Source organism: Protopterus annectens, chromosome 3.part1, assembly GCF_019279795.1.
Source record: "Protopterus annectens isolate FY-2018-M chromosome 3.part1, PAN1.0, whole genome shotgun sequence".
NCBI lineage: Eukaryota > Metazoa > Chordata > Ceratodontiformes > Protopteridae > Protopterus > Protopterus annectens.
This window is the reverse complement of record NC_056732.1, coordinates 1,398,590,967-1,398,608,306: the sequence shown is the minus strand read 5'-3', so window position 1 is coordinate 1,398,608,306 and position 17,340 is coordinate 1,398,590,967. Positions and strand designations below refer to the sequence as shown.

General features: G+C 41.1%; 1 protein-coding gene across 2 annotated transcripts in view; it reads right to left on the bottom strand.

Annotated features, from left to right (window-relative positions):
* The window catches only part of LOC122798485 (fibrillin-2-like), a 1,115,712-nt gene that overhangs the window by 988,509 nt on the left and 109,863 nt on the right, over positions 1 to 17,340 (bottom strand). For both annotated transcript variants that reach the window (XM_044067451.1, XM_044067452.1), the window contains exon 5: positions 3,200 to 3,322. In XM_044067451.1, coding sequence (XP_043923386.1) covers positions 3,200 to 3,322 — 123 coding nt within the window. The remainder of the gene's footprint in view (positions 1 to 3,199; positions 3,323 to 17,340) is intronic.

Sequence of the window (17,340 nt, the reverse complement as noted above, 5' to 3'; positions counted from 1 at the left end):
TTAGTTGATTTTCCTGCTCAACACAAAAATCTAAAGAAGTTCTAATAGACGAAAGCGATCTATGTTAAAAAGGTTTCTGAATGTTGTTAGAAAAGATTTCCAAGAAATTTTGAAGACTTGTGTTAACTTTTTGTTTTTTGATACTACAACGAAATGCTTTCAGGAAGTTTAAGCAATTATTAGAGTGTAATTTTTAGTTTAACTTTTTATTTAGTTTAATTTAACATATCCTGCATATCTTGGAATCACAGAGCTTGAAGCAGGGCAGCACTGTTTCGAATATCACACTGGTGTATGGGGGAAGGAGTATCAGCAAGTAAACGTGCTAATTGTATTTTACAACACATCTACCCTAGTAAACCACTCCCATGCTTTTAAACAGGTACATAAATGGAATGGTGGGTTTCTGCACTTTTAAAGTAGCTGCGGTGGTATGGCGGTAGCGTTGTTACCTCACAGCAAGAGGTTCTCCCGTTCGATTCTCGGCTTGGGAGTGCCTTCTGTGTGGAGTCTGCATGTCCTCCCCGTGGTTGGGTAGCATTTGAAAGACATGTGTGCATAAATGGGCATGCCTTCATTGAAGGTTGGGTGTCGAGCTGGCACCTCGGCGTTTCATAAAAAAATCTACTGCCAATCATTAGCAGGCCGGAGTTCCGCTTTGACGACCCCTTACCGGGAAAAAGCCGAAAGACAAACAACAACAACATTCTGTTTTTAAAGTAGTATTTGGATTGCTTGTTTGTGTGTTTTTAACAAAGAAGATTTAACTTGAAGTAGCTTCTGCTTCCTTACTTTCATTAGTGGATTTATACTTTGGAAAGTTTTTAAAGAAAGTACTTCTACCACTGGTTATTAGGTGGGATATTCTCAGTCTGTTTTTTATTATATGCCTGAACTCTAGGGAATCTTAAATCTTCCACACAGAGACATTTCCTCATTATTTGTTTTTGGACCCAGTATATTGACATACTGGGTTTGTGATACTTCGATGGACACCACGGAGATTGTTTGTTTCTTATAGAATAAAAACATGCGTATATCTTATTATGTTTGGAGTGTTTATTTTGCACAGGTAACAAATGACACTAACTTTAGACTCATTTCTTGTATTATTTATCAAATTAGCATTTCGTGAAGTGGTAGCAGACTTTTTACATTACATATACCATATATATAAGAGAAAACATTACTGATTATTACTTGCTGTTTATCATATTGGCTGTTTACTGAACAGTATTCACAGCTGGCATGAGAAGTATAAAAGATTGGTGCAAGCTATTTTGCATAGTTCACAAGACTGCTCTAATTTCATAGTGTCCCCACCCCAATGCCTAGGAGTGCTTTAGGTAGTGTGATTTGGAGGTACACCTGCTAATGTGGTAATCCGTGGGAGGGGGGCCTGTGTAAATGACCATCCTGGCTCACTGCCCATTTAGAGAAGTTGCATAGTATGGGATTCATAGATACCTGAACTACTTTTAGTGCTGGGTAGAGAAGGAATCCAAAGGCATAAGTGTGCCTGGCATTCTTGCAGTGCACACCTACGCGCCTGTCAATATTATTCTATTCATGGAGAATTGGAGCTGTTGCAGTCCACATAGATGACCAATATAGTTAAGTCATGTTGTGCGTGAATGGTAGTATACGAGTACAAATATGTGAATGTCTGTGTGTCACTGTGAGCACAACAGTAGTGGTACAAGTAGATCCATATGTTACTGTGAGTGCAACATTACTCATACAGTGTATGAGTATATCTGTATGCCACTGTGAGTGTGACTGTAGTGGTGCAGGGTACGAGTAGATCCATAGGTCACTGTGAGTGCAACATTACTGGTACAGGGTATGAGTATATCTGTATGCCACTGTGAGTGTGACTGTAATGGTACAGGGTACGAGTAGATCCATAGGTCACTGTGAGTGCAACATTACTCATACAGTGTATGAGTATATCTGTATGCCACTGTGAGTGTGACTGTAGTGGTGCAGGGTACGAGTAGATCCATAGGTCACTGTGAGTGCAACATTACTGGTACAGGGTATGAGTAGATCCATATGTCACTGTGAATGTGACAGTAGTGGTGCAGGGTATGAGTAAATATGTGTATAACTGTGAGTGTGACAGTACTGTCACAGGGTAAAAGTAGATCCATATGTCACGGAGTGTGACAGTAGTGGTACAGGGTATGTGTAGATCTGTATTTCACTGTGAGTGCAACAGTAGTGGTACAGGGTATGAGTAGTAACATATGTCACTGTGAATGTGACAATCCTGGTGCAGGGTATGAGTAGATATGTGTGTCACTGTGAGTGTGACAGTACTGTTACAGGGTTATGAGTATATCCATATGTCACTGTGAGTGCAACAGTAGTGGTACAGGATACAAGTAGATCCAGGAGTGTCTGTGTGTGAATGGCCGTTGGGCGAGTCAGTATGTTTGCATGTGCATTTGTTTTTTGTGTGTGTGTGTGTGTGTGTGTGTGTGTGTGTGTGTGTGTGTGTGTGTGTGTGTGTGTGTGTGTGTGTGTGTGTGTGTGTGAGTGTCTTGTGTGTGTTTGTGAGCGTGTCTACTAAGGATGAGGGATCTAGCATTTCTTACATAAAATTTACTATGAACAATATTTAGAATGAGTTTACATTACATTATAATATTAAATCAGTTAGAATTTTACATATGAACATTTTTAGGTTATGAATTATATTTCTTTATGTTGGCTACCACAACAAGATAAATAAATAAAATATTACAGACATATAGACAATAAAACAAATAAAAGTCATGATATAATAGCAGTAAACCTTTCTTTAGTGTTTGCTTGACTAGAATGCAGTCATGAAGTCTGGCCACTTAGCCTTTGCCATCATGACCAGCCCATGCCAGGCACAAGTGAAGCCAGTGTAATTCACATCCATATATGGCATTTTGCTACAGATTCCTTTAAGAAACCTGCACTGATTCTTTCTTATTTTCAAGAATATCCAGCTTGGTGCCGATTACTGAAATACTGCTAGCATAATATCCTGGGTCCACACTCTCTGAAGAGGAAAGTACTAATGGTTACTTTGGTAATATACCTCTTTAACTCTGCCTCAGCCATAACAGTACGAATCAGCTTTGAAAATACAGTATAGTTATATTTGTTTTTAGTAACATAAATCCTAACATATCCATTTAGAGAAGGTGTTTGTTCTACTTACCTTCACATCCCTTTACTCCCATGACAAAACCGCGTTCACACTGACACAGGAAAGAGCCCAGGGTGTTGGTGCAGTTCATATGCAGTCCACAGGGATTCTTTTCAAATATACATTCATCCACATCTGAAATAACAGACACAGTTTAGAAGAATGTCATTCATTAACTATACTGCTGGCTATATTGGATAAAAACTTAAAGTCCATTTATTTATGTAACATTTGTTAAATTTATTATGATCCACGAAGTACAAATGGGCATGTTTACAGATTAACTTTGACATTTAATCTCTCTAAGTGAAGTGAATTCTGTTTCATATGGTATATGAGCACAGGTTGTGAGACTCACTGTTAAGTTTACTAAAATTATATACTCACAGCTGACTGCCTTAATCCCAGCTCAAAAGTTTATATACGTTTGTCTGTGTTTGTGTGGTTTATATATGTTTGTCTGTCTTTGTGTGGTTTATATATGATTGTGTTTGTGTGGTTTATATATGTTTGTGTTTGTGTGAATCTGTATATGCACGAATGTGTTGTTAATCCTTGATCTTCTGTTACTTTGATAGTAATTTCACTGTTGCCAGAATGTTCACTTTATGAAAAAATGAATAGGAAAAATGAAGCAAAAATAAACCACTGGCAAAAGGATTTTTTTTATTTTTGCAATCAGTAATATAAAAAAAAAAAAAAAAAAGACATGGAGGTTTTACTTCCCATACCCCCAGATACAAATATGTGCATGGATATATAAAATAATAACACAGAGATTGATTTAACTTGTGCTATCTAATCTGTGCTTCTGTAATAATGCATGGATTGATTTAACCTCTACTGCTTAACTTCTGTATCTTTTAAAAGCTGTCTGCTGCTGCAAATTCACTAGACATTTCTAAAGAAGAATTCAGCAGGAGTGCACCCACACTCATCATTTCAAAACAGCATCCCTGACCAATGGACAGTGACTTTATCTTCTCTGTTCTGGTGTTTGGATAATAAAAGTATATTTCTTTAAAACATCATGGTCACTAACCTTTGATTAGCAATGTTGCCAGCTGCTGAGGCAAAGTGAAGCATGTTATTATTTAACAAAAAGAAAAACAATCTGTGCTGGTAAACGATTTAAAAAGTGAAATAAGTATTTTGTAGGGACAAAGCTCCAGTTTATAACTATTGCAAAGCTTTATGATGCTCAGGACCCTAACCCTGTGCCTGTTGTTCAGTGCTCTCACCATGTTCTCTAGCATGTCTCCATAAAGTACCTCACTATGTCTCCTGACTGGTTTTAGTCCTATGTTTGACATTTTGGCTCAGGCAGATGCAACTCGCTCACGTCTCAACTTTCCTCCCATAACTGCTTAATCAGAAATGGAAGAATGTGAATTGTTTCAGTCACCTTTGAGAACATATTAAAGGTGGATGTGACCCTTCACAATGGTTCTTTTGTGCACATCCTCTACACAGCTCTCTGATGCAGACGTCTATCAAAAATTCCTGAAGAGTCACCTGATAATGCGTCCCTCACGCAGTGATATCAGTCATCCTTTCTCAAAATGGCAGCTCTACTGATTTCTAAACCACTTAATTATATAAATAATCAGTCCTTTACTGGAGGAATAGTTTTCACCACACAAGCATACAACAATCATTCCTCTTCAGCCCTCTTTTTTGCAAGCTACATACTCCCAATCTGACTGGAATTCAGCTAAAAGGAATCATCCTTATTGGCCTAGAGATAACACCTTGTGAAATTTGCTTTTTCATTCTTCATGGACAGAGTAATTTTGATTACAGAATAGAGAGAGAGAGAGAGAGAGAGAGAGAGAGAATAACAGATAAGGAAGTGTCAGAATATCTTTCCCGACTGGCCCTTAGAGATACTTTTAATGCTAGTCCTTCTTAGAGTCTTATATGAAAATGTATTTTATACATAGTTTAAGATGTTTTATAGAGCACTGTTTGATGGCTGTTAGTAATTGCATAATGCCTAAAGTCTTGCATGTAATGTGCATGTGATCCAAAATCTCTCACTTTGCCACATGCTATACATTGAATTAAACATGCAGTATTGTGTTATACTTGTTGCACAAAAAAAGTGTCCTGGGCAGTACTGTAGTAAAAAATATGCTAAGAAACTGAGCCAGCCAACTAAGTTTTCATCTGTGGAATACAATGGGGGGTTATGGATGGATGGATATATGATTAGAGGCTGGTGGATATGACCTTAATCCACAAGAGGTTTTCTCAGTTACTTGAGATTTATAGGTCAGTATGTGCTTTGCACATGGTGATGAAAGCAACTGTGATGCAGAAATATTTTAGAGTATCTTCAAAGAGGAAATGCAGGGCCACCTTCAGTATAGCTTTATCAAATGGACATTCAGGCACACAGAGCTTGTTTCTATAGGGTGACATGGGATGAAAATGCAGGAAAGACAGCAAGCACCGTGTACTTGTACACCAAAGATGACTGACATTATGCATATGAGAAACTGTACATGCTAAGATATGCAGGGTCAGCTGCTGTCCTTTCCATTGCAAACTGTCGTGATGGTGGCCAACTCAATGTAGAATTCTTGCCAACAGAGCATTCTCATTGGCTGCACAGGCACTGAGAGCATTTGTGGGTACTCTGAACACCCCTGGAGCAGATACACAGGAAGGCATTATAGTTTGACATGCACAGTAGTGGAGCACTGTGCTTAATTGCACAGGTTATGTAAGGTTTAGTAAGACAGAAGCTTGTATAATGTTTATGGAGTTTACTGTTCTGCATTTAATAGACACCCAATAAGATACTGAGTTAACAAAATTCAGAGAAGTCATGAAACTTGGAACTCGTGTCAATATCTGCTAGGGCATACCTAGTGTGTCAATAATTTGTAGGACAGAACAGATGCTTGGTGGGGTTTTAGGGTCAACGTCATCTAACAACTAAAAAGTACAGTTTTGTACCTACCATAAATGTAGATGTCCGAACTGGATAGCATCTGCAGTCATAACAACAGGGTTGTCCTGTCGTCAGGCAGCCCTTCAGTCGGCCGGATTCCAAAGTCCGGGTCCGGCTTCGGCTGATGTCGCACTTCACCCGACGTCATCTCTGTTGGTCTTCGGGTATAAAAGCATCAGCCGACGCCATTTTCTTCAATGTTTCTTGCCCCAGATGCCAGAAGCCCTCTAGAAGGCTAAAAATTTTGGATAGATGCCAATGTTTCCAAAAGATAGAGGTAAACACAAAAATAAGCATGTATGTACATAAATACAAACAAATACACCATGAAAGACTCCCCCCCACTAGCTAGCTATTAGGAGGGTAAACACCCTAGGAGTACCACAGAGCGGAAGGAGGGAGGGTAATCCTGACTGCAGATGCTATCCAGTTCGGACATCTACATTTATGGTAGGTACAAAACTGTACTATGTCCTTCATGGATGCATCTGCAGTCATAACAACTGGGTAGAATACCATAGCCAACTAGGGGAGGAGGATAAAAGTAGATTATGGTGTGTTTAGGATCCCTTGCAGTACAGCAGTGGCAAACCCTGCTCGGGATCTGGAATATAGAGGTAAATTATAATGCTTGGCAAATGTATGCATGGAGGTCCAAGTAGCCGCCTCAATAATGTCTTTGGTAGCCACTCCTCGTAAGAAAGCTGTGGTAGTGGCTGTTGCCCTTGTAGAATGAGGTCTTATGTTCTGTGGAATTGGCTTTCCATGGAAGGAGTAACAGAATCATATGCAATTTCCTATCCATTTGGAGATTGTCTGTTTGGAGATAGCTTTTCCTTCCCTTCCTGTTGCATAAGCTACGAAAAGTTGGTCAGTCTTTCTGCTATTTTTTGTTCTGTCCAAGTAGTAGCGTAGCTGTCTATGTATATCCAAGGTATGCAGAATTCTTTCCCCTCTGTTTTGTGGGTTGGGAAAGAAGGTAGGTAGGTGGATTGCCTGGTTTAAAGACACTCTGGATACCACCTTAGGCATAAATGTAGGATTAGTCCTCATGGACACTCTATCTTGGTGGAAGATTAGGAAGGGTTGCACTGCCATTAAGGCCTGTAGTTCTGAAACCCTCCTCGCTGAAGTAATTGCCAGTAGGAAAGCAGTTTTCCATGACAGGTGTTGTAGGTCTGCTGTTGCTGCTGGTTCAAAGGGTGATAGAGTCAATTTTTCTAGCACAAAGTTTAAGTCCCAAGCTGGCAATGGTGGTTTCCTTGGAGGTTTTACATTCTTGATTCCTCTGAGGAACTGCCTGAGCAAAGGGTGTGAATAAACAGGTGGATCAAAGCTGTATTCTGCTGAAATAGCTGATGCATGAATCTTGATGGAGGAGTAGGAGAGGCCTGAATGAAGTAGTTCGGCCAGATACTCCAGAATGTTAGGCATATCTATGTTTGATACATCTTTTCCTCTTTCAGAACTCCAAATGACAAACCTTTTCCATTTCCCAGCATAGTTCCTTCTTGTTGAAGGCCTGCGTGCTTCAAGAATAATGTCTTTAACTCTTTGTGAAAGTTCTGGATTAGCAGCTGCTATGTGATGTTCCATGCAGTCAGTTGCAACGTTTTTAGGTTTGGATGCATGGTGCTGTAGTTGTTCTGAGTTAGCATCAAAGGCATCAGGGGTATTGGCCACATATTGTTCCGAGACATGCTCCTCAGCAGTGGGTACCAGTGTTGTCTTGGCCAGTTTGGAGCTATCAGGATTATCCTTGGACGTTCTTCCTTGATTTTTAGTAGTACTTTGTGTATCAAGGGAAGAGGTGGGAATGCATATGCTGTTAGGCCTTCCCAGCTGAAGGAGAGTGAGTCCACTTTCCATGCTAGTGGGTGGAATGTCCTTGTGCAGAATTTTTGAGCTGGTGATTGAGAGGGGATGCGAATAGATCTATCTGAGGCATTCCCCATTTCTTCGAGATGGTCTTGAAGATGTCCGGGTGCAGCTGCCATTCGTGGGCATCCGATGTGGTCCTGCTTAACATATCCGCCAGAGAGTTTTCTTTTCCTGGTACAAATATTGCCTGTAACTGGATGTTGTAGCTGAGTGCCAGGCTCCACAGCTCCAAAGTCATTCTGCATAGGGGTTAAGAATGAGTGCCTCCCTGTTTGTTGATGTACCACATGACTGTGGTGTTGTCTGTCCTTATCATCAACTGGCCTTCCTTGAGAAATGGTCTGAACTTTTGGATTGCCAGTTTTACTGCCAGCATTTCTTTTAGGTTGATGTGTAGGTGAAATTGATCCTGTGTCCACAATCCTTGTGCGCATTTGTCCAGCATGTGGGCTCCCATCCTAGGTCTGAAGCGTCTGTTGTGATGGTCTGGCTTGCTTGACCTTTGCGGAAAGGCAGGCCTGGGTTTGACTGGCATGCCTGAGCCCACCATAGGAACTCCTGTTTTAAGCATGGTATTAGTGGGATTTCCGTTTCTAGGCTGTGTCTGTGTTGGGACCATAAATTCTTTAGGTACCACTGTAGTTTTCTCATATGTAGTCTGGCAAATGGAACCAGGATTATGCATGATGCCATGAAACCCAAGGCCTGCAGTACCTTTCTTGCTGTTAACTTGTTCAGTTTTGTTAGTGCCAAGAAGTAAAGAGGGAGTTCTTTGTTTTTCTGTAGTTAGGAATGCCATTTGTCTTACTGTGTCCAATTCCGCTCCCAGGAAAGTCCTTGTCTGGGATGGTATCAGTCTTGACTTTTGAAGATTGACTGTGTATCCCAGTGCTTGTAGCAAGTAAATGACCCTTTGTAAATCTGTTGTCAGCTTGCTTTTGTTGTCTCCTTGTAGCAGGCAGTCGTCCAGGTATGGATAAATTTGAATTCCCTGTAGTCTGCAATGGGCGATTACTGATGCCAGGCATTTTGTGAATACTCTGGGCGCAGTAGATAAGCCAAAGGGCAATGCTGAGAATTGATAGTGCTCTGATCCTGCAAGAAATCTGAGGTATCTTCTGCAGATTGGTCGAATGGGGACGTGCAGGTATGCCTCCTTGAGATCTAGAGTTACCAGCCAACACTCCTTGCCCAGCATGGGAAGAAGTTGCTGTAGGGTCAGCATTTTGAATTTTGGGACAGTGATGTATGTATTTAAGGTGGACAGGTCGAGAATTGGTCTCCAACTTTTTTCCTTTCTTGGAACAAGGAATAGTCTGGAGTAGAACCCCTTTCCTTGCTCTGCTGTTGGCACTTTTTCCACAGCTCTCATGTCTGCTAACTCCATTATCTGTTGTAGAGCCTCTGTTTTTTGATTTGGAGGTAGATTTGGCATTCCTCTTTTGACTGGTAAAGTGTGGAAGTGGAAACGGTAACCTTGATCTATGGTTTGTAAAATCCACTTGTCCTTTGTTATGTGGTGCCAGTTTTTTGAAAATAAGGTTAGCTTTCCGCCTAGAGGAGCTGCTATTTGTTCCCTGGTAGGCGGATTTAGGATTAAGTCACTGTGGCTGTGTTGATGTAGTGGCAGAGGTTGAGACTGTGCCTCTGTTGTTACCTTGCCACTGTCGTCCTCTGTAGGTACTTCCTCTGGATTGGTTTCTGCCTCTGGAACGTCTATTCCTGCCCCTTTGGGGTCTTGTGGAGTCAGGAAAGGACCAATTTTTGGCAGGCCAGTTCCTGCTAAACCTTGGGGGTTGAACCTGCAGGAAATCTTTAACTGTTTGGGCTGATTTTGCCTTTTCTTCCATTTTCTTCATAACCTGCTGGGCAGGTGTACCAAACAAACTTGTCTTATCCATAGGAGCATCTAGCAACTTAGATTTAACATGATCCGGTAGAGCTTGCTCCTTTAGCCATGCATGCCTTCTAATTACTGTGCCAGTCATGGCTGATCTAAATGAAGCCTCCAGTGCATCATAGCCACATTTTAAAGAATGGTTACTAACCTGCTGTATGTTATTTACCATTTCTAATACATATTTCTTATCAAGAGATTCATCAGTGGTTAGCTTTTTAGTTAACTGATCAAGCATAAACTCTTGGTATTGTATCATGTGAAACTGACAATTTAAAGCTCTAGCTGAGAGAGTGGCTGAAGTGTAAACCTTTTTACCCCATCTGTCTAATGACCTTGCTTCCCTTTCAGAAGGAATAGGGTTTTTAGCTATGGTCGCGGCTACTGCCTTGGGACCCTGGGATATAGTTTCGCGGTCTGCAAGAGGGGCCTTGTAAAGGTGGTGATGAGTATCTGGCACCCTGTAAAATCTGTCTGGTTTGGCAGGGGCTGGGGGTAAAGAATCTGGAGCAGAGCAGACATCATTGAAAGCATCATCCACCACAGAGAGAACAGGAGGTATAGCTAAGGGCCTGTGCTGTGGAAGGTGCAAAAAAGGTCCTAAGTCTTTTTCTGGAGTCTGAAAAATCCTGTTGCTGCCATTGGAACTGTTCTCGCATGGCATGCAAGGTTTCCCCAAAGGAGAATTCTTCTGGTGGGAAGCAGCTGGAATGGATTCTTCAGCATCAGAATCTTCAAAATTGGAGAAAGGAGCCTCTGGCTGGTCAGTTATGTCTGATTCATCAGCAGAATCATCAGAGGACACTGGCTCAGGGGGCTCTGCCCTAGGTCTCTTCTCTGGGGGCTGAGAGGCCCTGTCTGGGTGAGATTGAGATCCTCTAATTAATGAAATTAAATCTTCTGCCAAAGTAAGCATTTGAGAACTAGAAGAGGGCCTGGTTGAGGGGGGTTTAACAGGCACTGCTTTAGTAGTCTTGGCTGCTTTAGCCCTGGCGAAGGCCTTAATGGACATGGCTGCTGGAGGCCTAGCAGCACCACGTGCTGGGGTAGAGACATCCAAGGGAATGGTGTCTGATAAGTCAGTGGTAAGCACCGAAGTGGGTAAATTTTCTGAGGCCGATTCAAGAGTGGTAGCAGGGGCCTCAGCTGTAGAAATAGATGCAGCTGTATTTTGATCAGTTTTCTCGGTTTCGGCCGAAACCGAGACACTCGCGGTTTGCTTAACCATGGTTTCGGCCGAAACCGCGGACCGCGAGTGTCGGTCTTTTTCTTTGTGTTTTTTAGCAGAATGCGAAGTCGGAGGATCCGACGGCATAATGTATGCAAAATCAGAACCGAAAAACTGTTCTGCGAACTCCGACCGACGCCTAAGCGTTCGTCGGTTGAAAGAAGCACAGGCCGAACAGGCTGCTACGTCGTGGGCTGGGCCTAAACAAGGCAGGCAGTAAGAGTGGAAATCTTTATGAGGTATTTGTTTCCCACAGGTTAAACAATTATTAACTTTTTCTGACATCGGCTGAGGCAAGAAAGAGTCCCCAACGGGGTACTTAGCTTTCGAAGTCTTGGTAGTATTCGGTAGAAGTAATCTCTGGATCCGACCGACCGGCACTTGCGAACAGCTTCTGCTTCGGGCGCCATGCGGCAAGAAAGACTGAAGAAAATGGTGTCGGCTGATGCTTTTATACCCGAAGACCAACAGAGATGACGTCGGGTGAAGTGCGACATCAGCCGAAGCCGGACCCGGACTTTGGAATCCGGCCGACTGAAGGGCTGCCTGACGACAGGACAAACCTGTTGTTATGACTGCAGATGCATCCATGAAGGACATCTTATGCTATGAAAGCTGACGTTAGATGATCAACAGGTAGGGGGTTAAATGTTCAGCAAAGAACTCTATTAACTGTGATTGTCTAGTGGGATAGAAAACTATAGAAAGTAAGAGTCATTGTACAGTTGTGTTGAATGAGGTACTTGCACATTTCTTTTTATCACTAAATGTATGCACATTTAAGTAGGGATATTGTGTGGTTTATATGCTTTTTTGTTTGGAGGGAGTGCCATACAATGTGTGTGGGAAAAGCGTTTGCATGTCTCAATATCCCTAGTGGCAGTTACGATAATTAAGCATCATCTTGAAATTGGTTGCATAAGATTTGAGCAGATGTGAGGATTATGGGGGCCTTTCCCTCATGTTGAAACTGTATGTTGTGTTTGCCTTGTCCCCTAAAAGTTGCTGAGGTCAGATTTTTAAGTGGAACAATTTGCTTGCTTCATTGCCATATACGGAAATACATGTGTTTCTGTTTCCAAGACTTAAGTTTGTAGTTTATATGTGTGTGTATATACATTATTATATGGACTGTAAAAGTATGTATACATATATATATACATATATATATATATATATATATATATATATATATATATATATATATATATATATGCACACACACAGATATGTATGTGTATATAAATATATATACACAGATAATGTATATATGTGTGTATGTATATATGGTTCTAGGACGGAAGATCGAAACAGACAAGACCGACACCGACTTCACCGACGCGAAAACACCGACACGGAAATGATCGACACTACAAACCACAGGTAAGGGGTTTAAAATTCGCTAATCAAGCCTACCATGTTCAGGTAAGGGGTTTAAATTTAACACATGCATAACACTGCCACCTTACCTGAACATGGTAGGCTTGATTAGCGAATTTTAAACCCCTTACCTGTGGTTTGTAGTGTCGATCATTTCCGTGTCAGTGTTTTTGCGTCGGTGAAGTCGGTGTCGGTCTTGTCTGTTTTGATCTTCCGTCCTAGAACCGTATATATATATATATATATATATAAAATACACACACACATGCGCACACATATATACAGATATATATAGATATACACACACACACACACACATATATATATATATATATATATATATATATATATATACATATATATATATATATATATATATATATATATATATATATATATATATACATATATACATATATATATATATATATATATATATATATATATATATATATAAATATAGATATATAGCTATACTGCATCAATAATGTACAGTACCTTTAAGTATTGTCCTCAGTTCTTTGGTCATCCACCTATCTCTCTTGACCTTTCAGAAGTGAAATTATATTGTAATGTATGTGTTTTGTAAATTTTAGAAGAGGTTGTCTTAGAATAGCTCCAGAAAAGTTTATGGAAAGGGTTTTTATAAGTGAGACCAAATAGGCCATCTATGTGCATTGTGGAGAGCATACGTCTTTAAGAGATTCTTTTTTTGATGTGCTGCAAGATAGTTTATGTTTCGGCTTTTTTCTGTCCATAGATATTGATATCAGGAGACACCATCAAAATTACTGGCATAATGGTTAGGATGTTTATCTCAGACAGAAGGTACAGGGTTTGATTTTTACCTTTGGTATGAGAAATTTGGCTAGGCTTAAAATGGCTTACAAGGTCAGATAGCCTAGTACGAACTTATGAACTGCCACTATAAGACTACGCCTGTTTATGTACAAGTCCACTACTGATTTCTTGCTCTCATCTTTATGCATATACTGCACATAACTGCCACTTCCCAAGGTTACATACTGTGTATCTATGTTAGATGTCACTGTCAGTATTCAGTTGTATTGTATTGTACTGGAGCTTTTCTCCTTGGGCTTCTGCTGAAAATGGGTCCCAAGACCAGTTGAACTTTCCAGGTAAACAAAAAAAAACACTAAATAAATAAATAATATGTGTGTGTGTGTGTGTGTGTGTGTGTGTGTGTGTGTGTGTGTGTGTGTGTGTGTGTGTGTGTGTGTGTGTGTGTGTGTACATATATTTATATAATAACATCTCATTGCTATTCAAATATGTGCACACTGATTGGGCAGGCCAACCTGTGTGCTCATTGTAAATCAAGCATATACTAATAGAAATGTCTGGCCATTCAAGTGTTCTTGAGCAGTTTGATATGTGCTTGATTACCTACTCTTAACATATTTTATGAGGGATACTAGAAAATGAGGAAAAACAAACAGTTTACCTGGCAATTGTCCCCACATTTATAGAACATCTCTGATTTTCCTCATATTTCTGCTCTCCCTCTGATTCTTTTTAAAGTGCACAAGCATTTCTCTTCTCATAATTTCATGCTGGAACATAACTCAGCAACAAGTACAAAAAAAAAAAAAGAAGACAGTGAGCGAGCTACCGAGTCACGGTCTTTCCTGTTCAGTCCCATTGTATTAAACTGATGAAGTGTGCAAGAGTGTGGCTGTACCATTGGCATGCACAGTACATCAGCTTTCAAGACAGAAGGAGGAAGAACACCAAATTTCCATTATAAAATCATATTGTTTGACTGGTAAGTAATTTCTTTCTTAAATAATGTTATTGTTTAAAAGCAGTAATCCACTCTTGTTTGTGGTTATATCATGATTTAACCACTGCTGGCTTTGTTTGATCAGTCATGCTTTGCTCTCATGATCAAACCACACTAACCATGGGTAAGTCCTGACATATCCTTGCACAGTTTTGCATTACTACTTAAATTTACTTACGTGAAGAGAGAGAGAGAGAGAGAGTCATAGATAGTACAGTTGTGTACCTACCATAAATGTAGATGTTAAAGTGTATTCACTGTTGCAGTTATTACTCTTGGGTTATCCTGCTAGCAGGCTACCCACAGTCGGCCAGAATTCCAAAGTCTAGGTCCAGAGTCAGTTGCTGTCGCCTCTTCCCTAACGTCAGTGCGCCAGGGGTATAAAAGATGCAACCGACGCCATTTTCTTCAGTTTTTCTTGCCCTAGATGTCAGGTGCCCCCAAATTAGTAGGCTGAAAAAATATGCCAATAAAAATGCATGCACAGAAATAATATTTCCTTCATCTACAAGCAAATACACCCAGTAGGTTGTATAGGATAGAGTAGTGCAGATAGACCCACCAAAGGAAAAAGGGGGATGGTGGATGGGTAACCTGGACTGCAACAGTGAATACACTTGAACATCTACATTTATGGTAGGTACACAACTGTATTATGTTCATCGTGTTTCACTGTTGCAGTCATTACTCTTGGGTTGAATCCCAAAGCTGTGGATGGGTGGCTGGGCTAAATAGGATTAGGAGAGGCTAAGAAGCCCTGCAGGACTGCAGTGGCAAAGCCTGCTCTGGACTTAAAGTATAGAGGTAAGTGGTAGTGCTTTGTGAAGGTGTGCACTGAACTCCAGGTTGTAGCCTCCAAGATATCTTTGGCTGGTACTCCTCTGAGGAAAGCTGCTGAAGTGGCTGCTGCTCTGGTGGAATGAGGCCTGAAGCCCTTAGGCACTGATTTTCCATGTTGAGAATAGCAGAAACGGATGCAATGGCCTATCCATTTAGAAATAGTCTGTTTTGAAACAGCCTTTCCATGTGATGCCGTAGCATAAGACACTAAAAGTTGCTCAGTCTTTCTGAAGGCTTTAGTTCTGTCCAAGTAGAAGCGTAGCTGTCTGTGTATGTCCAAAGAATGTAGAATTTTCTCACCCTTGTTCTGTGGATTTGGATAAAAGGTAGGCAAGTGAATGGTTTGGTTGAGGGCCACACTGGACACCACCTTAGGCATAAATGTAGGGTTTGTCCTCAGAGAAACCCTGTCTGGATGAAAAATGAGGAAAGGCTCCACAGCCATGAGTGCTTGTAACTCCGAGACTCACCTTGCAGAGGTTATTGCTACGAGCAGAGTGGTTTTCCAGGATAAGAATTTTATATCTGCTGTTGATGCTGGCTCAAAAAGGAGGTAGTGTGAGTTTTTCCAAAACATAATTGAGGTCCCAGGCTGGAATTGGTGCTCTCCTTGGAGGCCTAATGTTTTTGGCCCCTCTGAGGTACTGCTTTATTAAGGGATGTGAAAAAATAGGTGGTTCCGCATTGTAATGGGCTGAAATGGCAGAGGCATGAATCTTATAATTGATGAGAAAAAAAGGCCTTTGTTGAGCATCTCAGTTAAGTATTGTAAAATCTGAGGGATATTTGGTATGGATGTGTCAATGCCTTGTTCCTGGTTCCAAGCACAGAATCAGTCTGCATAAGATTTTCTGGTACTGGGCCTCCTGGCCTCCAAGATAACATCCAAGACAGCTTTTGCAAGAGGAGTGTTCTGAATGGCTACAATATCTGCCATGCTGCCAGATTTAGGGTCCTGAGTTGGCTGTGCAGGAGCTGATTGTTTTGTTGGGTCAGCAAGTGAGAAGTTTGAGGCAATATCCATGCTGGACCTTGAGACAAGCTCTTTAGGATTGGGTACCAGTGCTGGCGTGGCCAGTCTGGTGCAATCAGTATCATTTTTGGCTTCTCTTGTCTGACCTTTAGAAGTACCCTGGGAAGGAGAGGCAGTGGAGGAAATACATATACTGTTAGATTTTTCCAGCTGAATTATAGGGCGTCCACTTTCCATGCTTGCGTGTGACAAATCCTTGTGCAAAATCTCTGCCTTGAAAGCTGTCAGGACATTTTGAATAGCTAGCATCTCTTTTTGATTGATGTGAAGATGCATCTGGTTTGTAGGCCATGTGCCCTGAATACATTTTCCTGCCATATGGGCCCCCCAGGCATAATCTGATGCATCCGTTGTCAGTGTTTGCCTGGCAGTGGGTAGACTGAATGGTAGACCCTTGTTGTGGTGACAAGCTTCTGCCCACCATCGAAATTCCTGTTGTAGGGAGGGAATGAGTGCAATTACTGTCTCCAGGCTGTGGCAATGCTGAGTCCAAACACTTTTTAGATACCATTGTAGTTTCCTCATATGCAGTCTGGCATATGGAATTAGTAGAATGCAGGATGCCATGAAACCCAAGGCCTGCAGGATATCCCTTGCAGATAAGTGGGGTTTTGTTGCCAATGTCTTGAAGCAAGTAGCCAGATGTTTTTGTTTGTCTGGCATGAGATCTGGGCAGTTGTATTTAAACTTGCACCCAGGAATATTATCTCTTGAGAGGGCACTAGTTTTGCTTTTTTTTCATTTACTGTGTACCCTAGGCCAATTAGTAATCTTTTTACAAACGCCAGATGCTGTAGAAGAATATCTTTGTTTACTGCTTGAATTAGGCAGTCATCCAAGTGGGGATATATTTGAATTTCTTTTTGTCTGCAAAACCCAATTACTGGTGCCAGGCATTTTGTAAAGACCCTGGGCACAGTAGATAAGCCAAAGGGCAGTGCAGGGAATTGATAATGCATTGAGCCAGCTATGAATCTGAGGAATCTTCTGCAAGATTGTCTGATTGGGGCATGCAGGTATGCCTCCTTAAGGTCCAAGGTTACGAGCCAAGCCTTCTTGCCCAGCATGGGCAGTAGCTGCTGTAGAGTCAACATCTTGAATTTTGGAACTTCCACAAACATATTCAGTATA